The following is a 22,708-nucleotide window of genomic DNA, read 5'->3' as shown; positions in this document are numbered from 1 at the left end:
TGCTTAAACAATTTTGAGTCTCAAGGTAAAATGGTAATAATAAAAGGTGAGAAAGGAAGAGGTATTCTGAAAGGGACATGAAATCTGAAGAGAACAAAAGGAGAGGGACCATGAACTTTTCCTCTGATGACATGACCCAGCCCAGCAGCCCATTTGAATGGTGTTGGGTTCTTGCCAGTCCTGTTTGCCCTATATAGAAAGTTCTTATTATGATTTCTCCAAATGTACTCTCCCCAGTGCCAATATGAAATAATTGCTTTGTAGATGATGTTTAAATAGTTTTTGAAAAGAGTTAATAAAGGAATGCCTGCAACAGCTGTCTCCTTCCAGAAATTACTAATTTTCTTTCCCCTGTATTCACTTTCCTTACTTCTCATTGGTTCCACTTACTGCCCTGCTTCCTTTGCCTGCCTAACTCTTCTTAGATGAGCTTGTTTTCTTACGCTTCTCTGCCATTTTTGTTTTTATTTTTCATACAGTCATACCAGCCTCTCATTTTCCTTCCTGTTGAACTCCCTCAATTCCCTCGATGCCGAGAGTACCAGCTCCTCACTTCTTCTTCAACAGACCCTCCTTCTCTGTCTGTTAGAATTCAAAGATTGTGTATTAGAATGAAAAGTCTTCTGTCCTTTGAACCATTCCATATACCTGTCTACAGTTCAGCAAATATTAGATTAGAATAAAAATCTCCATTTACACAAATGCATTCAGAATCTTTAGATCTAGAACTTTGCTTTCCTTTAAGGACAGGCAGATGCTATTACATTTCAAGGAAATTTTAGGAGCTTCAGAATATTTCAAGCAGGAGTTCTAAACTAGGGATCTGTTAATTCTAGATTGGATTTACCATGTCTATGAACCCACTAAAACATGTGTAAAACATTTTGGGTATATGGGTATAGAAATTTTACAGGAAAAGTATATAAAAACTATGATCCAGGGTTTTCTAAGGGAGTCTTCACGTTTAAGCACTTCAAGAACATTTCAAGTCTCTACTGATTTGTGAGCTCATGTTGTTTAAGAATCACATTATATGAGAGCATCCTTGCTGGCTTATTCAAGATTTTCTATATGTATTGTTTTTTACAAACATTTATAGGGCAGCTGCTTTCAAGCATTTTGACCATAATGCATTCTGCATTTTGTATCATTTTCTGGCAAAACTTGTATATGTCTAACTTAAATAAAGGTTTTACAGAACATTCCTTATTACTGCATGTGGTACGACATAGTATTTTAAATTTTATTTTACTAAAAATTTTTTTTCAAATGCTGATTGCAACCCATTAAATTGATTCCATAAGCCACTAGTGGGATGCAGTCCACAGTTGGAATCAGGGACCGGGAGAAGTTACACAGTGCTCTGGATGCCCTTGCCCTCCTGGTTACCAACCTGAAATCTTCAGGGAAAGGTTGAATATTCACATCTGCATTGGTTTCAGGCTTCACGGCCACAGAGAGGTAAAATCAATGAAGCTGTAAAGAGGGAATATACCTTCTCACTTGACTATCCGAATGGCTATAGTGAGATTTTAGTCCTAAATATTCTTAGAGGTATATAAAATTATAAGACTATATTATTATAAGATAAAATAAAATGTATGGCATTTTCAATGTTATCTGCCACCAAGTCCTATCCAGCATTTCATAGAAGTTACAAAAACTTCCAGGGCTTCTCTTGGTAAGAAATAGTCTTTTCCACTTCCTTACCAGTTTAGTGGGGATTTGCCCATTTCTGTTTTTCCACTCATTAAGACTGGGACTGCATCAGAGTTTTTGGATAGCCTGTCTTTTAAAAGTGGAGCCAGTATAAAGGTTAAAAGAAGGACTTTGAGGAGCAGAGTTGCCCTGGATTTTTCTGTTCTAGGAAAAATGATGTTAATGACCTCAGAAGGCAGAATATGAACTCCCCCTCCCATCTCAGCTGTACTTTACCCAGAGTGACGAAGGTTATATTTGCTCTATTGAGAGATTGCACTGGGGGAATCAATTGAGTGAGGAAGCACAAGTTGCCCTGGGGATTCTTGTTTGGAACAGGCTAATGAATGTCCTTTGTCAACAACTCTGGGAACAAATTTTAAATACATGGCTAAGTGATGAGATCCAGAGAGACTAGCTTGGAGGTGAGGTTGGGTGGGCAGTAGCTGCAGAGCAGGGAAGATTGTGGAGTCTTGACATTTGCCTTTCCCCGTGGGTGGGCAGGGCTGGACTTGGCTGTAGAACAACAGCTTAGGTGGAACCGTTTGCAGGTCACAAATGTCCTGAAGAGTCCCATTTGATAAACATTGTTAGCCTGGTTGTAATTAGCCCATTTATAGACTACTGGCTGAAGACAGTAAGCAGTGATTTTCATTTTTCGAAGTGTGTGCATAAATGAAATATAGAACGTATAAAAGGGGAGTGCTCAGTTTGAGATGGGGGTGGGATCCCACTTGACTTGTGAGTCTCTTCTGAGAAAACACTTGCAAATTTCCAGCTTAAGGTAGTGAAGAACTTAAGATATGTATATATTACCTGGGAGGGCTAACCCTTTGCTACCCAAAGACATCTTCATAGCAGTTAATTTATCAGATTCATCACCTGTTTATCAACAGAATTCAAGCATCAGAAGAACCAGTGCTAGTGAGCAAAATGCCAGAGTTAGGAACAAAGTATCCACCGTACAAATATCTTATAAATGGCTTCCTTATACATGGTTGCATATAATTCTCATAGCAGTGGTGGGGCCCAGAGAACGAACGTGGTCTCACCAAATTTAACACAATAATCACCTCCACCTTGAGTGACACAAGAAGCTCCATCTCTCTGGTTCTCACTTTCCTCTTCTGTAAAATAGAGACCATGATGCCCTTCAAATAGGCTTATAATTGCTAAGTACCAACTACACAGTACGTGCCTCACAGACGTTTCCCACTTTCTTTTCTCCAATGAGGGAATTACTATACAACTGTATTTGGCAATAGTTCAGTTGTTTCTTTCAATTGTGTTTACAGACAAGAAAGCCAAAGTTACCAGTGGAAACTGCTTGAGTCTGACAGATTGCGAATGCTCTATTTGGGTTAGAGTGAATCTCTTCTTTAGAAAGGGGAGGGAGAGGAAGTAAGTTGAGTGGCAGGTCATTGATGAGCCAGTCTAGGCTGCAAATTGGGCAGGCTTGGAATTTGGGAACAAAGATCAACATGAAATAAAACAAGGAGAGCAAGAGGTGGAAATCTGCTTAGGAAGTGATTCATGGAGGAAATTATTTGATAATGAATTATTTGGAAAGGCTACACTTTTTTTTATGGCTGCACTTCTTTTTTCTAAAAAGTTTAAAAAATTTAATACAATTTTAAATCTTAGTCCTTAAATTAAAAGAATTTATTTCCTCCCTGATCTTTATTTTTCTTTCCTTCTGCTGGCTTTAGGTTTTGTTTGTTCTTTTTCTAATTCTTTTAGGTGGTAGGTTAGATTGTTTAATTGAGATTGTTCTTGTTTTTTGAGGAAGGCCTGGACCACTATGAACTTCCCTCTTAGGACTGCTTTTACTGTATCCCACAGATTTTGTGTAATTGTGTTTTCATTGTCATTTGTCTCAAGGTATTTTTAATTTCTTCTTTGATTTCATCACTGACCCATTGGTTTTTTGGTAGCATGTTGTTTAGTCTCCATACAGTTGTTTTTCTCTCATTTTTCCCCCCAGTGGTTGATTTCTAGTTTTATGGCATTGTGGTCAGAAAAGATGCTTGAAATAATTTGTCCTCTTAAATTTGTAGAGGCTTCTTAATACAATTTTTTAAAGATTACTTTCCATTTACAGTTATTACAAACTATTGGCTGTCTTCCCTGTGTTGTACAGTGCATCCTTGAGCCTGTCTTACACCCAGTAGTTTGTACCTCCTGCTCCCCTACCCATACTTTTTTCCCTCCCCCTCTTTCCTCACTGGTAACCACTAGTTTGTTCTCTGTATCTGTGAGTCTGCTTCTTTTTTTGGTTATATTCTCTAGTTTGTTGTATGTTTTAGATTCCACGTAAAAGTGATACCATAGAGTATTTGTCTTTGACTTACTTCACTTAGCACAGTGTCCTCCAAGTCTATTTATGTTGCTGCAAATGGCAGATTTTGTTCTTTTTTTGTGGCTGAGTAGTATGGAAAATCTACACTTCTTTCTAAAGTTTAGGAAGTACCTAGGTTGCATGATAAGGAAATGACTGAGGTAACTGTGACTGATGGAAGAATGTTATTTTGGAAATGATGACTTTTTTCCAGGAAGCATTCTAATGTCAATAGTTTTTGCTTGATGATTTTATAGTTAGTATATTTATGATGAAGATAGTAGAACTTACGTTTTGTGCATGAGATGCTATAATAAGAATTAGAAAACCTTTGGTCATTTCTGATCTGATGTTGGAAAATTTTAGTTCATAACATTAGTGTTTAAAGTATTTAAATCACTTGAGCTGATAATGATTAGTGCCTTGTATCTAAAGGGCAGATCTTGATGGATAATAGGATAACACTTTCATTCATTCAATAAATATTTATTGAGTACTTACCCTGTGCAGCTCCTGCTGTGGGCGCTGAGTATATGACTGTCAACAAAACCACTGAAGTCCTTGCCTAGACATGGCCTAGGGACAATAAATGAATGCACAGGTAAATGTAAAATAAGTGAGATCATCATAAATGTGATAATAAATAAAGCAAGGTGGGTTCCTGATGGAGCAGTCCTTTTATCATTATGTAAATGTCCCTTTGCTTCCCATTTGTAATTTTCTTTGCTTCTGTCTACTTTATCTAATATTAATGTAGCCATATCTGCCTTTTTCTTGATTTTTCATGCCATAGCTTTCTTTATCCTTTTACTTTCAACCTCAGTATGTTGTTGATTTTGAAGCAAGTTTCTAATAATATCATATAGTTGGATTGTTTTAAAAAATAAATTCACTCTGTCAATTTCTTCCTTTTAACTGATGTGTTTAAACCATTTACATTTAAGATAATTATTTATGTGTTCAGATTTGTCTGTCTTTTTATTATTTGTTTCTGTTTATTTCCTTTGTTTTTCTCTCTTTTTTTGGACATATGTAGGTTGTTTGAACATGCTTTCGGATTCCATTTTGACTAATTCATTAATTTAGTATTTTTTAAGAAATACTATTTATTTATTTGGTTTTTTCCCTCCAAACCCCAGGAGGTACTGGAGATTGAACCCAGGACCTTGTGCATGCCAAGCACATGTTCTACCACTGAGCTATACCGCCCCACCCTAATTCAGTATTTTTGATTGTATCACTTTGATTTTCTTAGTGGTTGCTCTGGGTATTACAACATACGTATATTATCACAGTCTACTGGCATAGATGTTTTAGCATTTCAGGTGAAATGTGGAAATCTTACTTCTGTTTAGATCAGTTTACCCACCCCACTTTTAAATATCATTGTCTTCAGTATCAGATGGTGTTAATTTTTGTTTAAGTCATCACATGTGATTTACAAAACTCAAGAGAATAAGGAAAGTCTATTTTACTTACCCTTATTTCTTCTCCATCCATTGTTCTTTCTTCTTTCTTGTTTCACCAAGATTTGTTATTTTGTAATTTTCTTCTTGTTTGAAGAACTTCTTTTACCTATTCTTTATGGTATGTCTGCTGTTGATAATTTTTCTTGCCTCCAACCTTTAACTATGAGGAAGAGAATTGCTTGCTGACTTTTTTTTTTTTTTTTTAGAATTTTGGAGAAAAATAATCTTTTGGCTTATTTCAGCCACAATATTTTTAGGTTTTGTTTTTTTTTCAGCAGTCTGTCCTTTTATAAGACTAATATAAAAGTTCATACTATAAGTGAAGTCCTGTCATAACAAAAAAGAAAATATGTGACATTAACTCAGTGGATGGGTAGGCGGTGGTAAAGAAAAATATATTCCAACCTCAGAGTTGGAGATTCTTAATTTGACACAAATGACATTTTATAAAGCTGTTCACTGCAGGGACTAGTCTGCTGAGTCTCTGGCTCTGAGGGGCATGGTTGGCATGGCTGAAAAGAGCCAGTATTTGTTCAATGTTCTCTGCTGGGTTTAGCTAATGGTCTCAAGAAACATTTGAACTTGGGCAATAAGTGGTTGGTTTGCAACTAGATTAGACAGTAAGAGATTGCAGACATTAGGGATAACATAGGTTTTTGCAAAACCAACTGGTTCTGGACCTCAAACAGTCAGAGATAAGGTTGCTAACTTCCCACATGAACCTTTTGTTTTGGATGGTCCCTAAAAGTAGATGCTGTTAATGTAGAGAGGCATGAGGAGAAGTAAGTGAAGAAATAAAGCAGGTGTAAGAATTCAGTCTGGAAAGGGTTTTTTTTGGTTTAGTCACTGGTGCAAGGCACTGCCTGGAGGCACATAGATCAAAAGCTTCCTATGCTATTTTTATTTTGAAATACGGAAAAAAAAAAAAAAGTCCAAGGGCAGTGCAGAGAACACTGCCAGGACCCCACAAGTGCCTTTTGTGCCTCTCCCAACCACTAAAATTCTTGTCTCTCCTGAAGTTAACCACTCTTCTGACTTTAACAGTAATAGTTGAAAAGTTATACTTTTCTTTATAGTTTAACCAAATTAGCAATCGTTCCAAATTCTATCATTCAGTTTTGTTCCTTAATTTTTTCTATACAAGCAATGAGACTGCTCAGGACTGTGTTTGTGAGATTTGTCCTTTATTTGTGTATAGCTCAGGATTGCCTGCTCTTGTTGCTACCTAGTTTGCCATTGTATGAACATACCAGAATGTGTTCATTGCTTCCCTTGTTGACAGGCATTTGGGCTGTTACCATGTTTTGGCTACTATAAATAAGGCTGCTATGAATGTAATACACAACTCATTACATATGTGTATCAAATTCTTTGTATAACTTTAGATGGAGATAGTTAATTTCTATCATTTCTTCTTTTGTGGCATGAATTTTCCCCTTAATTTAAAAAAATTGTGGTAAAATACACATTAAAAAAAGGAAGAAAATTCTGACATACGGTGCAACATGGATGAATCTTGAGGACATTATGCTAAGTGTAATAAGCCAGTCCCAAAAAGACAAGTGCTGTATGTTTTCACTTACATGAGGTATTTAAAGTTGGCAAAATAATAAAAACAAAGCATTAATGGTAGTTGCCAGGGGCTGGGGGATTGGGAAACTGGGGATTATTGTTAAATGGATATAGAGTTTGAGTTTTACAGGATGAAAAGAGTTACAGAGATGGGTGGGCATCATAGTTGGACAACATTAGGAGTGTATTTATTACTTAAGAGCTATACATTTAAAAAAGGCTAAGATGGTAAATATTATGTTATGTGTATTTTACCACAATAGAACAAATTGGAAAGAAAGCATACAGAATGATAACATTTATGCAAAGTTTAAAACACACACATACAAACTGTTTTACATATAGTTTGCATTTGCACAGGTATGTAGGTATAAAGGAACACAAGGAAACCAGAAGTGCTCAGCTCTAGGTAAGGATACTTCTGGAGCTTGGGAGATCATGGCCGTGATCTTTATACAAGGGACTTGTGTTGTATTAGAAATAGACTCACAGACAGAGAATACAGACTTGTGGTTACCAGGGGGGTGGAGGGTGGGAAGGGATAGACTGGGATTTCAAAATTGTAGAATAGACTACACTGTATAGCACAGGGAAATATACACAAAATGTTATGATAACTCACAGAGAAAAAAATGTGACAATGAGTGTGTATATGTCCATGAATAACTGAAAAATTGTGCTGAACACTGGAATTTGACACAACATTGTAAAATGATTATAAATCAATAAAAATGTTAAAAAAATGTTTAATAAGCTGAGCTTCCAGTACATCATGTGTTTCTTTATATTATTCTTGGTATGTTTCAGTTATTTTCTAACAGCAATTTGAAGTCTCACACAACTCCAGGCTGTACATTTCCCTAGGATCCTATTATTGGCTGGGCTGCATTCTCCTCAAATTCATACGTTGAAACCCTAACCCCCATTACTTCAGAAAGTGACTATATTTGAAGATAGGCTCTTTAAAGAGGTAATAGGTTAAAATGAGGTCATTAGCGTGATCCCTAATCCAATTTAACTGTGTCTTTCTAAAAACAGGAGATTAGGCAGATGGTGCACAGAGGGAGCATCATGTGAAGACACAGGGAGAAGACGGTCATCTACAGCCAGAGGAGAGAGGATTCAGAAGAAACCAACCCTGCCGGCACCTTGATCTTGGACTTCTAGCTTCCAAACTGTGAGAAGACATAGTTCTCTTGTTTAAGCAAAAAATGAAAAAGTGTCTTCTTCATCTTTTGGGTGCGTTTCTACATATATCTGTTACTCTCCTTATATACTATAGTGATCAGGTCTTCATTGCACACGCTCATTTCTTTTTCTGCTTGTTCTATTGATTAAGAGAAAGATAGTGAAAAGCTTACTGCTCTCTTGCTGCACCTGCACTTTGTAAATATATATGTCATAGGAAGTATGTGGTCTTTGTCCCTGTTCCTGGCACAGCGCTCCTAAAACTCTTGAAATCTTCTGATTGATAGGGGTGTCTTTTGTTACCTTGTGTTTATGCTCATAAGGAAACTTAGGGTGGGGACCCTAGGTAGCCTCCGAATGGGGCTGATCTTTAGAAAGACCAAAGGACTAGAGGACTGAAGCTGTCAGCCCTGTCTACTGCCTCTGGGGCGGGGTGAGTGAGAGAGGGAGATTACCACACAAACTCTTGAACAGGGAGGTGAGGGGAACTTCCAGATTGGGGAGCACATCGAGATGCTGGGAGGGCTGAGCATGGAGACTCCATGCTGCCCCATCCTCCATACTGCGCTCTATGAAACTCTTCCATTTGGCTGTTCCAGAGAAGTGTCCTTTATAATAAACTAGTAATAGTGCAGCAGTCACATGTTAACGGTAGGCAATATTTGGAAGGAGAAACACCAAAATAATAATGTTTATTCTGGATGTTACAGTTTCTATGGTTTTCTTTTTTCAGTTTTTGTATCTATTTTTGAATTTTCTATATTAAATATTGTTATGGGTGTAATTTTAGATAAGAAGGCTATCTTGTTGCATTGCATAAACCATGTGTGAACAAATAATTAGAAACAGGTTTCTGATGGGACACTGGAATCTTAGTGCTTTTGATGCTTGGACTGAGCTTGTTACTACTGCTGCATCTTTTTCTCTCTCAGGAAATTATCTTTATTTCTTGGCTTAGGATTTTTTTTTTGTAAAGTAAATTATATTTTTAATTCAATGGAGAGTTTTGAATCAGGTCCTCCGAGGAATTTTTTATTCACACCTATTTTGTGCACACCTGTTGGAAATGAAGGAAATAAATAGGGTCATAAATGTAAAAACCTGTTCGAGCAGAGAAAATCAGAACATTCACTTTCGCAGAGCCAGAGTGTCTTCCTAACTCCTCCTTGCCCTTTGGACTTTATCTTCCTTTCAGTTATCCAGAGTGCACAGAAGTATATCTTAATTTTAGAATAGGATGGTATTATATGTTTAGAAACCATGTGTATATATATGGTGACTGTAGCTTCCCAGGGGCGAGGGGCTGGGAATGCACTTAGACGATCCTACTAGTAACTTTTTGTTTAACTGTGAAGCTCACTGTGGTCATTTGAGGTGTAGCCTCCTGGTGAAACGATGAAGAATGTCAGAGGTAAGTACTGGGGTGTTTTCAAGCCAGGCCTGTTTCAGCAAATAATTTATAGAGAAGGCGTTTGTGATTATGTTTCACTCTAGTAAAAAAAATGATTATTTTTTTCAATATTTATTTGTTTTTGATATTTTATTGAGAAATCCAGTTATTTCTGAGGTTATTTATAGAGCTCATGAATCTTCACCAGTTGGAAACGTGGGCAGGATGCATTTTATGCATCGTTAAGCTGGTGCAACACCACGTGCCGTGGTCTGACTGACACACAGGAAGCCCTTTCCTAATTTCTCTCTGCCGGTCTTTTTTTAATTTTTTATTTTTATTGAAGTATAGTTGATTTACAATGTGTATTAGTTTCTGATGTACAGCATCGTGATACAGCTATATATACATATTCTTCTTCAGTATAGGTTATTACAAGCTATTGACTATAGTTCCCTGTGCTATACAGATGGACCTTGATGTGTATCTGTTCTGTACATGGTAGTTTGTATTTGCCGATCCCAAACTCCTAATTTACTATCTACCTCACTTTCTCTTTCTTTGTCCGTCTCTGTCTCTCATTTATCTATTTTGTCTCTGTCTATGTATTTATATCTTATATATCTCAATTACCATTAGTAAACACTCCATTTTTAATATCCCCCCATCTTTCAGTACCTGTATCACCTCTTTGCAAACTATTTGTCTCATAAATCCAGGTTAATGTCCCTTTTTCTTTCACAATGTCTGTTACCTGGCAATGTACAGCAGTAAGTCTGTACCTGGTGGGAGTTGATACTTTTCACCTCACAAAGACAAAAAAAAGCCTCATTTTTTTCAGTGTCAGGGAGCATACACTTCAAAGTTATTTGAGGGTTATATTACAAAAGCGTGAAAGCCATTTAGAAAACAAATTAATTTGTCTTAGGAGATCCTTTTTTCAAAATTCCCCAATGTGAAAGAACTTGAAAACCTAGAACAGTACAGTGCAACAGAAATAAAATGTGAGTCACATTTGCAATTTAAAGTTTTCTGGTCATGTCATTCAAAAGGTAAAAAGAAGCAGGTGATCTTGATTTTAAATAATGTATCTTATTTACCTCCATATATCTAAAATATTAACAGTTCAACATGTATTCAGTATAAAATTATAAATGGTATATTTTATATATTTGTTTTCTAAGTCTTGACATCTGATGTGTATTTCATGGTTATAACACACCTTGGTTTGAACCAGCCACATCTCAAGTGTTCAATAGCCATATATAGCTGATAGCTACTGCATTGAGCAGTGGAGGCCTGGAACATTGAATGAAGAGAGAACATTGAATGAAGATAAATAGCTGAGTAGACCAATATAACTATTATTATGGGGCTAATGCCCAGATCTTGAGTAACCATACTCTTGGGCAGTTGTCTTAATATCACATTGAAAGATGAACTGAGTAGATAGAAATTATATTAATAAAGAGGTCAATTATCTGTTTGGAAGATATATTTTATTTTTGAATATGCAGATTAACATGTTTCCTAAAGTAAAAACTATATAAAAGAGTGTAGTGATTGACGTGTCACTCCCTATGAGTATTTTTATTGTTTTTTTAAGTATAGAGTCATACCAGAGAATGTTTGGATGATGATGAAGTACGTCTAGAAAAGTGGAAGAAATTGATGATGCTGAGAGATAGAGAGAGAGAGAGGGAGGTGCTCCTAGTGGAGCTAAATGCCCTCTTGAGATTATGAGAAAGATTGGCTTCAGAAAAAAAGTATAATATTAATCATGTCCTAAGTACTATTGTAAACATGCTACGTGGTTTATCTCATTTAAACCTCACAGTAACTCTATGATGCAGTATTCCTGATGACTCCACTTCACAGATTAGGAAAACGGAGTACAGAGAGATTAAATAATTTGCCGAAGGTCACTCAGCTAGTAGATGAGAGAGACATGATTTGATCCCAGACAAACTGTTCCAAGGTCCATAGATTTAGCCCCTGTGAAACATGTATCACACTTCTGCTGTCATGAAGGAGGGAAAGCAAAGTATATCTTGATATCCTTCAGCTATTTATCCATTTTTACCCATGTTTTCTTCAAATTGTATTAAAATAGTCATGCATTAATAAAGTTCTCTGCGGAGAACAGAGATAGAAAAAAAGGAAATAAGAGGAACTTAGAAAAAGTCCGGAGAAAGGGGCCATTGAATGACTATTTTCTGGGAGAAATCTAACTTGACCTTTAAATAATGCTTCGTTCACTGGAGGAAAGATCTGGAGAGATTCTGCACCTAGGGCATAATGCTATCTTCCATATATTTGCATTTTATCAGGCACCACAACTTAAAGCAAACGAATTTTAGGATTTAGCTTTTGAGTACAAATGCTTTGGAATAAATAGACTCAATGACCCATCAAAGTATAGCTAAAAAGTGGCCAACTTCTGATCCAATAGGAGATGTCTCAACCGAAGTATGGACTTAAAAAAAAGAGAATTAGAAATAGTGCTATGAGTTGGGAGATCCTAGAATATTTAAAACAATTTTAGTAGCAGTAATTTTAAAAAGAAATTTCCCCAAAGCTTAAGCTCCCTGTGGCACATTTCAGTGGATTTGAGGGAATTATCTCATCAAAATCTGATTATTAAATTCCAGAAGGACATGCATGTGACTGGGTTTGCTTGGTATTATAGATGCGGTCTGCTTCTGTCATATTTTGACATTGCTCTTCAGATCTAATTTCTATGCCTTTTATGTGAAGCAGTCTTGAACCAATGGCAATAGTATGAAGACAGTGATGAGAAACCGTTTGGCAGTAACAACGTTCATCATCCTGGGTTTGACGAATGATCCACAACTAGAGATTTTGGCTTTTAGCTTTCTGTTGATCACATATATGTTAAGTGTAATTGGGAATCTGACCATAATTTCCCCCATCTTGGTGGATTCTCATTTAAAAACAGCTATGTATTTTTTCCTTCAAAATTTTTCTTTCTTAGAAATCTCATTTACAATTGCCTGTGTCCCCACGTACCTCTACATCATATCAAGTGGGGACAAAACCATCACCATCAATGCCTGCTTCAGCCAAATATTTTTTATTGTCCTCTTTGGAGCTACAGAATTTTTCCTCTTGGCTGTGATGTCCTATGACCGCTACGTGGCCATCTGCAAACCCCTGCACCACGTGACCATCATGAACAGCAGAGTCCGCAGGAATCTCATCGTCTGTTGTTGCGTATCTGGCTTATTGATTATTCTCCTGCCCCTTGGCCTGAGTCTCCGCCTGGAATTCTGTGACTCTGTTATTGACCATTTTTTCTGTGATGCTTCTCCAATACTGAAGAATTCATGTTCAGATACATGGTTCATAGAGCAGCTGGTTATACTCTGTGCTGTGTTGACCTTCATAATGACCCTTGTATGTGTAATTCTGCCCTACATACACATCATCAGGATGGTCCTAAGATTACCCTCTGCTCAGCAAAGGAAAAAAGCTTTTTCCACGTGTTCTTCCCACATGATTGTGGTTTCCATGACCTATGGCAGCTGCATTTTTATGTATATCAAACCTTCAGCTAAGGATGAAGTGGCCCTTAATAAGGGAATTTCCCTGCTCACGACATCTGTTGCTCCTTTGTTGAACCCCTTCATTTATACCCTGAGAAATAAACAAGTAAAGCAATCTTTCCATGACATCTTGAAAAGACTTGCATTTCTTTCAAAGAAATATTAATTGAAATATATTTCAATTTTCATATTGGGAATTCAAATGAAAACAATAAGTTAGCAGCATATGGGTGGAAACTGAGGCATGGCTGTTGTGGATGTGGTCTTCTAATGCAGAGGAGCAACTTGGGAGTTGAGAAGAAAGTCTAAGAAAGAACCGTGAGGGACCTAGCATCACGCAGATAGGTAGTTCTCTACTTTTCTGAAACTTCTGTCTTTCTAATCTACATTTCAATCAGTTTCTTTTTTTAGTTTTATCAAATACACATTATTCATTAATCTTGTGTATTGAATCTGTTCTTTCCTCTTGGTAACACAGCCTCTTTCAAAGTACTTTCCCTTTTCAAGAGGATAAAAACAAAACAACAAAAAACAAAAAAGAGGATAAAGACATTGTTTCTTAGGAAAATATAAGCTGCCTTTATCTTCAAATCCAACTTTTTAATACTGCCTCACAATAAATATATGGATTTTCACAAAATTATAATAATATTCCTTGCCTCTCCTAATATGCCAAACATATGCCAAAAAACACAACATAAATAAAAGCATAACCAAGTGGTCTTTAATGATAGTCGATAAACTTCCTCTTCTGACTACAGGCATACCTTATTTTAATATACTTCACATCTGTGCTGAAGTATGTACTATTGTAAATGTGTTATGTGGTTTATCTCGCTTAGACCTCATAGTAACCCTATGATGCAGTATTCCTGTTGACTCTGTAGATTAGGAAATGGAGTACAGAGAGATTAAATAATTAACCCAAGGTCACTCAACTAGTAGATGAGAGAAAGGTGACTTGATGCTTTGCAGATACTGCATTTTTTACAAATTGAAAGTTTGTAGCAACCCTTTGTTCTCAGATGATAGTTAGCATTTCTTAGCAATGAAGTATTTTTAAATTAAGATAGTACATTGGTGTTTTAGATATAGTACTATTACAAACTTAAATTACAGTAAAGTGTAAATGTAACTTTAATATGCACTGGGATACCAAAACATTTCTGTGGCTCACCTTGTTGTGATATTTGCTTTATTGTGTCTGGAACTGAACCCATAATAGCTCTGAGATATGTCTGTAATTATCTCAAAACAACCAGCAAATATGAATAAAACACAAAAGTTATTGACTTACAATCAGACTGTGTTTGAAACAATGAGGGTCAGAGGGGCTGAGATTCTAGAAAAGGCAGAGCTGTGGGAGGAAGGACTGACTGTAGACGGCTGCTTTGCCTCTTGGCCCTGGTGGCCCTTGAGGTCCTTTTCAGCTTCATGACTGTGGGGGGTAGTTTCTTTCCTCTCCCTTTTGATCTTGACTGGCTCTCTGACTTGAATTTGACTTTAGTTGTAGAAGTGAAGTTGTGCCACTTCAGAGATTAGATCATTGGAGACTTGTAGCTTCTCCCTTTTTTTTTTTTTTTTTTTTTTTTTTGGAACATGTGCTCTGTGGGGATCCAGGAGTCATGAAAAAGTTCAGGAGGGAGAGCATAGCTCAGTGGTAGAGCGCGTGCCCCGCACGCACAAGGTCCTGGGTTCAGTCCCCAGTACCTCCATTAAAAAAAAAAATATTACTCCCCACCTCCCAACAACAACAAAAGTTCAAATACTGTGAGATTGCCATGCAACGAGGACACCCAAGCTAGCCTTGCAGAGGCGAGTAGAGAGAGAGAGACTTGGTTAGCCCCCGTCTCATTCAGCCGTCTTAGCTGTAGTGACCTGTGACCTAAAGTCATCTTGGACATCAGCTCAGTTGAGCCTTTACATGATTCCAAATGCCGTCACCTACAATTGCAACTAAATGAAAGGCCCATGTGAGAGCCATCTAGCTGTCCTGTCTCCACTCAGAACTATAGTGATAAAAATTTATCTTTTCCGCTAAAATTTGGGGTGACAACGCTACACAGCAACAGATACTAACAAATAAGATAGAGTGTTTTGCCTGGGTGGTGGGCCGCAGGGACCTGGCAGGACACGGTTGGTCTTGTGAGGCCAGGGAAGCTGTGCTGGTCATTTGAGAGACCTGGGTGAGAAGCCTTAGGCTTTAGAATTTTGAGATTTTTTTTCCTTTCTGTAGGTACAATATGTTCAAAAAATCTTGAAAGAAAACAACAGTGTCAGTGTCTCCATCAGGGCACACGATTTCTTTTCTCTCTCTTTAACTTGGCTGGGCTTATAATTTGCTTTTGATCATCAAAGTGGAGTAGAAATAAAGTTGCAAGATTTACGATGTCAGTCAAGAATGGCCCCCACCACTGGGGTCCTTGAAATTAACTGATGTTTGTCAGCATTTTGGACCGTCTGCAGTTTTGTGCACCTGTTTTCACAAAGCCTTCCAGCAATGGGCTGATAGTCAAAATATTTATGGGCATTTTATATATCCAAGTGGTTGTAGCTGCTACTCTGAATGTATTTTGGAACTAGATGTTTTAAGCATGTGAAATATTTCTACTGTTCATATGGGATGTTCCCAATAAGCAACTGCTACCATTAGGACCGTGGCAATGGGATGAGTGCATCACATGGGCACCTCTGACCTCCCCTGACTCAGACATGTGGTCAGTGTAAATCCATGAAGGATAGTAGGGGCGAAAGAAATTTCTATATTGATTAAAGAGATGGTAAAAGCAGGTGTCCTTCAGAAAATCATCTAAATAATTTTACAGAGCACCCTGCAATCAGGTCAGTTAGTCTTTTTTGGGAGGGATGGTATTTATCTATCATTTACTCATTGTGATGAGTGAAGTTCAGGTATTTCCTTAGTGGTATGTGGTAGGAAATCCTGGGCTCTAGACAAACAAAGCACCAAATTAACACTTTCTGTCCATTCCATTTCATCAATTAGTTACATTCAAGCAAATGACTGCTTTAGCATACAAATAGGTGTGAATGAAATTTTGCATTTTGATTAAAATGTCTTATTTTTAAACAAACTTCTGAAACTTTAATAGTAACTTCTAACTCCTTCTGTAGAACCAAAGTGCTATTTTCAGTTCTAACCCTTAATTACCAGAATACATGAAAGTAAAATTTATATTTTTGGTAAAATAGACTTAAGTGTGTCTATTATATACAATACATTCCTGAATTTATTTGTTATTGCTTTTAACCCAGTTTGAGTTCTGTGTCTTTCATTATGGGATTCACTGATATGTTCTTTCCATGATGACTGTTATATAATAGGACTGATGTCTACCATCTTATTCTATATATGCCATTTTTTCCACTGGTTACTACTTTAAAAAATCTTTTCCTGTCTCTCATTGGGTGGATACTTTTTGTTTTGTTGAGTTGTAAATTATATTTTATTTTTAGGATGGATACCTTAAGATTCAGTTTTGTTTATTTTCATCTACTGATTTCTTAAACTTAGGCATTTCTATTTCTTTCTTGGATCACAACAAATATATTACCGTTTCTGTACGTTACTTTGGACTTTCTTTGCAACCCCACTGTTTACATGTTTTCTAGAATTTTAGTTCTGCTTTGAATATAGATTTTCTTTTATTCATCTTTGAGTCTCCCTTTTTTAAAAGTTAAAAATACACATCATGTAATTAATATGTTATATTGTAATTTTTATGTTTCATATTATTTGCATCATCCTTCTGTTTATTTATCCTTTTATTTGAGTATTTCTTTTAGAAGTGTTTTGAATTTGTTCTTTGTGCAGTAAGCCTTCTAAGCCATTCTTTTATTTTACTATCACATTTAAATGTCTGGTTTCTTGAGGTGTAAATTTTCTCTATCTAGCTTGTCTCAGCATACTCAGACATACCCACCTTTCTCTAGTATAGGAAATGTATTATTATTTCATTTTTTCTCTTCTCTTCACCTGCAATGCTTATTCTCTGGATTTGGGCATCTACAATGGTCTTTTGGTGCCTATTTATCTATCTACCTACCTACCTAATTTAATATCATTATTGTTTTATGTTATCTATCTAATATCTTTATTGTTTTCTGTTGCTTTATGGGAGAGTTTATCAGGTCTGATTTTCTTTGGGGGGGAGGTAACTAGGTTTATTTTATTTATTTATTTGTTTTACTTTAACGGAGGGCCTTGTGCATGCTAATAAGCACGCTCTCTACCACTTGAGCTATACCCTCCCTCCTTATCAGGTCTGGTCTTCTAGCTTAGTTTTAATGAATGTTTTAGTTCCTTCTCTCTTGGTATTAGCCTCATCTTTATTTCACTTATTAGGTTTTGCAGCCATATTTTTTCCTAGTTATTTTTTATAATGTTTTGTCTTTCATGTTACCAGTATCATTTGTATCTTTTTGAGTAAATTATACTTACATAATTTTTTTGGTATATATACATAACAAAAATATATATATATATATTTGGTGTGTGTGTATATATATATATTATTGAAGTATAGTCAGTTTGCAGTGTGTCAATTTCTGGTGTACAGCATAATGCTTCAGTCATACGTGAACATATATTTGTTTTCATCTTCTTTTTCACCGTAAGTTACTATAAGATATTGAATATAGTTCCCTGTACTATGTACAGTATAAACTTGTTAAATTCTTGATGTTTCTGTTCCTATAATTCTTCCCTTCCTCTGTTGTCTTGTGTGTAATCTTGCTCCCCACCCAGCCCCCACTTCACAGTGGCTGTATTCCTCAGATGGGTGGTTACTGTGGCTTCTGAACTCATAACCCCTGCAGAGCTTCAGCGATACTGTCTAGTGATATGTATGGGCTGAAGCTTAAGCCCTGGTTTGTGACGTTCTGGGTGAATCTAAAGAAATGACAAAGATGATCCTTAGGCTGGAAAACCCAAATCATTATAGAACTGTTGTTACCTTGCCTGACTTCTTAAAAAATTCTCTCCTTCCCTTTTGAATTTTATTTTAAACTCTTTGCAAGAAGTGGCTTTGCGTTTAGATTTATAATTCATAAGCCCACAACCTCTGGGGGCTCAGGGAGAGAGGAGAGAGGAGTGAACACTTGGTGCAGTAGGTCCGGTCTCACTTGTTTTTATTCTCCCCTCACCCCAGTCCTGCTGATACTATCCTGGGAGTACTAGGCTGTAGAGCTGTTTCTTTTGATTCTGTCAACAGCGGTGACAGGAGGATGAAACCCACCAACTTATATATTTAGACCCTGAATGCTCTAAAGGTTCAGCTGCAGAATTAGTAAACTCATTCCTTTGCTTTTCTGTGACTTGGGTTACATTCCAAGTCAATATTAACATAAAGATAGCCAGGTGGACAGCTTCTGAAGAGCATGACTTGTCTTTTTCTTTTGTCTTCTGGACAAGCTCTTGTAGAAGGTGACACGTTCCCTCCTGATTTCATTTCAAAATGCTTTTATTATGAAGTCTGGGTGGAGCCCTGGCTCATATTCTTGAACTTTGACTTATACAACTAGTCTTCTTCTTCTCAGCATACTTGGTGTCTGGGGCACAGGGAGTTGGCAGTAGCCCAGTCCTAACAGTCCGCTGCCGGATGTTCTGATTGGCTTTATCTGAAGTGCGGGTTAGACCTTCACTGACCTGGCTGTCTAAGGATGCAGCTGGACAGAAGAGGAATGGAAACAAGCTGGCCTTGTGGCAAGTAGAATGGCCAACATTTTTACAGTCCCCTTTAGGTTAAACTGAACAATTTAATACCTATTCCTACCAGTTAAACCTGACTTTCTTGAAAAGGACATTGGTTATTATTACCATACTGTTATAATGGATATCATTTATTAAACAATAAATAATGGCTTTAATTTTTTTAATACTTACGATGTCATTTGATGCTCAAAGCTAACCTATAAGATAGACACTATTATTATCCACATTTTAGAGTTGAGAAAAGTAAGCGTTAGAGAGGTGAAAAAGTGTTGCAAGGAGACTTGGGTAGAAGGTTGAGTATCTGGGATTTGAACGAAAGCCTGTATTTTCAACCACCATGTGGCGTTGTCTCCCACTTCATCATAGGTTTTGGTAGCAATGTGGATTTAGGGGAACTTAATGATTCAGGTGTGATTGTTTAAGAACATTTCTCTATTAATTAACAGTTCAGTGAAGTTGGAATAAATTGAAAGTCATCACTAATCTCTAGCTTATCCACCAAGAAACCTAGATATTCAAAACAGCAATGGCTTTATATAAAAGGCCATTTAATAAAAATATTACACACTCTTCAATGCTTTCTGGGGTTCTGGGAGTTTGCTCTCATGATCAGTCTAATACAGTTTGTTCCTAAAGTGCTTGAGGAGCATTATTCCATTCAATGTTATTACCACATATAAAAGGGGTGAACACATCAGATGATGTTCTATTTGTACCCCAAACAGTAATCAGCATTCTGCAATGAATTAGGATATTAGCAAACAAAGTACAAGTACTCAGATTTCCGAAATGTCCTGTTCCATTGACGCTGATTCAAATTGAATTTGCTCTTACCTTGACTCCGTGTGTAGAGTTATTGATAGGGTAGTCTTGGTAGGGTAGGTAGAGTTGGCTGCAAAGACTCATAATTTGGAACATTCTAGATATAGAACTGTATGAATACCTTATATTCTTTACCACTTTATGAAATAGTTATCCATGGCTTATGTTTTAAAAAAAGCAAAAATTTGGGAACAAGTTAAACGAATGAAGTTATATCACAGAATTTGTCCTTTATAATACCTAACAAAATAAGCAAAAAGATGAAAATAAAATTACAATAGAAAAAGAATTATCAGAGACTAGCAAAGAGGAAGAGTCGATGACTCATTACCTTAAAAAATGTCAGCTTATGAAAAGCACCAATAGGAGAAGTGAGAGGATTCTAACCTTTCCTTTAGAAACCTAACCATAACTTCTAGAAAACAAATGTGTAAGTTGACAAAATCTTGAGAATTTTCACCTCATTTGGAGAAAAGTGGATCAAATGTAAAGCCTTTTTTCTTTATGGGAGGGTGGAAGTTGCAGTGGCCTACAGCTGAAAAATAAATGAAAGAGGAAAGGAGAATAAAAAATTATTGACACTGATAGAAGGATGGTCTCCAGCGCTCCACAGTGAAGAGCAGTGCCCGTGCTCGACCTCCTTCCAGACAATGCTGGTAACATCACCTCCTTTCTTAAACGTCTCTTGGCTCACGAATATCCAGCTAACTCCACACTTTGTAATAAACACCTTTATGATCTGGCCTCTTTCTTGCTCTAAATTTTTACCTTCCCACTCTCCTAAATAAGCAGGATGTTTTGCCTCTTAAATTTCAAGTAATTTCCAGAAAACAGTTAATTCTTTCCAATTGTTGTTTTCAGGGATTCTCAGTCATCTTTCTCTAATAACACTTACCATATTATTTTATTTTTTGTAAACTTATGACATCAATTTACAGTTTGTACACATTTCTATCACATTAGAGCATAGATTCCTTGAAATTAGGGCGTACGCCCTTTATACTTTTGTCCTCAAGTGCTGGTTCAGCACTTGCAAAAATACAGTAGACATTCAATACATATTTATTAAGTGAAATGTATTTCCTTGAGATAAAATATATAAATATATATATTTAAAACTTCATGATCTTTTTGATGTTGTCCTTGAATGCTTGCTTCACTTGCTGATTTCTTAGAGTGTAAATGAAAGGGTTTAACAAGGGAGTAATTGAAGTAATGAGCACAGCTATTCCTTTGTTGAAAACACCTTCTTCTTTTGCAGAAGGATTAATGTACATAAACATGCAGCTGCCGTAAGAGAGGGAGATGACAATCATGTGGGAAGAACATGTGGAAAAAGCCTTCGTCCTTTGCTGGGTAGAAGGGATCCTCAGAATGGTCCTGATAATATATGTATAAGAAAGTGTCACCAGCACCAGAGTAACCACCAGAGTCACAACCGCCAAGAAGATGACCATCAGTTCTAAGAGGCTTGTGTCTGAGCAGGCAAGCTCCAGGAGGGGCCCATAGTCACAGTAGTAGTGATTCAGAACATTGGAAGCACAGAAGTCCACCTGGCTCATCAAGATGACTGGGGGAAAGATAGCTAGGAACCCCCCCAGCCAGGAGCAGAACACGAGCTGGATGCAGACTCGGCTGCTCATGATGGTCGTGTAGTGCAGGGGCTTGCAGATGGCCACATAGCGGTCATAGGACATGGCAGCCAGGAGGTAAAACTCTGTGGCCCCAAGAAATATAGCAAAAAAATATTGAATCAAGCAGCCAGCAAAGCTGATGACTTTATTTCCCGTTGTCAAGCTAGTTAGGAATCTGGGAATAAAAATGGACGTGAAGGAAATTTCTAAGAAGGAGAAATTCCGGAGGAAGAAATACATGGGCGTCTTGAGGTGGGGGTCCACCAGAGTGAGTATGATGATAGTCAGATTTCCCAGGACACTCAGCATGTAGGTGAGGAACAGAAAGATGAAAATCACCACCTGGAGTTCTGGTTGATTTGTGAGGCCCAACAGAATAAACTCAGTAAATGTGGTTCGGTTTTTCATCGTTGACCTCTAGTAGATCTAAAGGGAAAAGGTGAGCATGGTGAAAACTAAAGTTTCTCGGGATTGGAGAAATAAAGCTGATTGTAATCAAAGAATTAGGTCAAATATAACTCTCCGTCCATTTGGCCCAAACCACTGTCCCATTGGACCGAACTTGGCTCCATGAAGCCCCACACCTCCCATGTAAGTGACCTTATTCCTTAAGTCTTTGTAACTCTTCAAGCTGATCCATTCCTGGACACTTAACAGAATTTACTACAGAATAATTACTCAATTTTTTTCAGAAGAGGAAATTTTTGAACCCATCTTATCTTTACTTCCTTAAATGTTTATGAAATCTTCACATGTAAGTCACTTTTCTCTGACTGTGAATCTCTCATATTCCTGGGCACTTGATAGAAACATCTCTGTCTGATTCTGTTTTCTGTGCTTCCCTCTCCCCTCACTGTGCTCCTCCCTTCTCTGCACTTTCCCCTCCCCCTGCACTATCTGAGGCTTCAGTGGACGTCTGCCATGGAGCCTCATCTCTGTTACTGTAGAAATCTCTGACTCCCTTATTTCAGCAGCCAATAGTAATTTCCCCAGGAAGGTAATGCTGAAGATCTTGATTCATAATTGATTTTTCCTACACCCCTACTTCTTTTGTAGGATGAATTTGTAATAGGGCTTTAGGACTTTATGATCTTTGGTTCAATACTCTCATTTTATTTTGGAAGCTTTGTGACTACACGGACAAGTCTCAGGCATTAGTAAATCATATCAGTTAGGACTTACATATGTTTCTCTGCCATTTTCAAAGTCTCCTATACACTGACTTGGGATATATCTCTGAGAATAGAGATCTCAAGAGATCTACAGACGGCGTCTCAGAGTAGATTTTGCTTAAAGTCTC

General features: G+C 37.1%; 2 protein-coding genes across 2 annotated transcripts; one reads left to right on the top strand and one right to left on the bottom strand.

Annotated features, from left to right (window-relative positions):
- Positions 1 to 12,448: 12,448 nt before the first annotated feature.
- Positions 12,449 to 13,387, top strand: LOC102510534 (olfactory receptor 6C2-like). The gene has a single exon (XM_014560322.2). It carries the CDS (start codon positions 12,449 to 12,451, stop codon positions 13,385 to 13,387), a length of 939 nt encoding a protein of 312 aa, XP_014415808.2.
- Positions 13,388 to 20,886: 7,499 nt separating this feature from the next.
- On the bottom strand, positions 20,887 to 21,931 carry LOC102507881 (olfactory receptor 6C4). The gene has a single exon (XM_006185994.2). It carries the CDS (start codon positions 21,814 to 21,816, stop codon positions 20,887 to 20,889), a length of 930 nt encoding a protein of 309 aa, XP_006186056.1. The 5' UTR covers positions 21,817 to 21,931.
- Between the last annotated feature and the right edge of the window lie 777 nt (positions 21,932 to 22,708).

This window comes from Camelus ferus, chromosome 12 (genome assembly GCF_009834535.1).
Source record: "Camelus ferus isolate YT-003-E chromosome 12, BCGSAC_Cfer_1.0, whole genome shotgun sequence".
NCBI lineage: Eukaryota > Metazoa > Chordata > Mammalia > Artiodactyla > Camelidae > Camelus > Camelus ferus.
The sequence above is the reverse complement of the archived record's forward strand: the minus strand, read 5'-3'. Positions and strand labels throughout refer to the sequence as shown.

Bases quoted from the DNA above. Each gene is read 5' to 3' on its own strand.
- LOC102510534 (XM_014560322.2), top strand. From the start codon at position 12,449: ATGAGAAACCGTTTGGCAGTAACAACGTTCATCATCCTGGGTTTGACG.
- LOC102507881 (XM_006185994.2), bottom strand. From the start codon at position 21,816: ATGAAAAACCGAACCACATTTACTGAGTTTATTCTGTTGGGCCTCACA.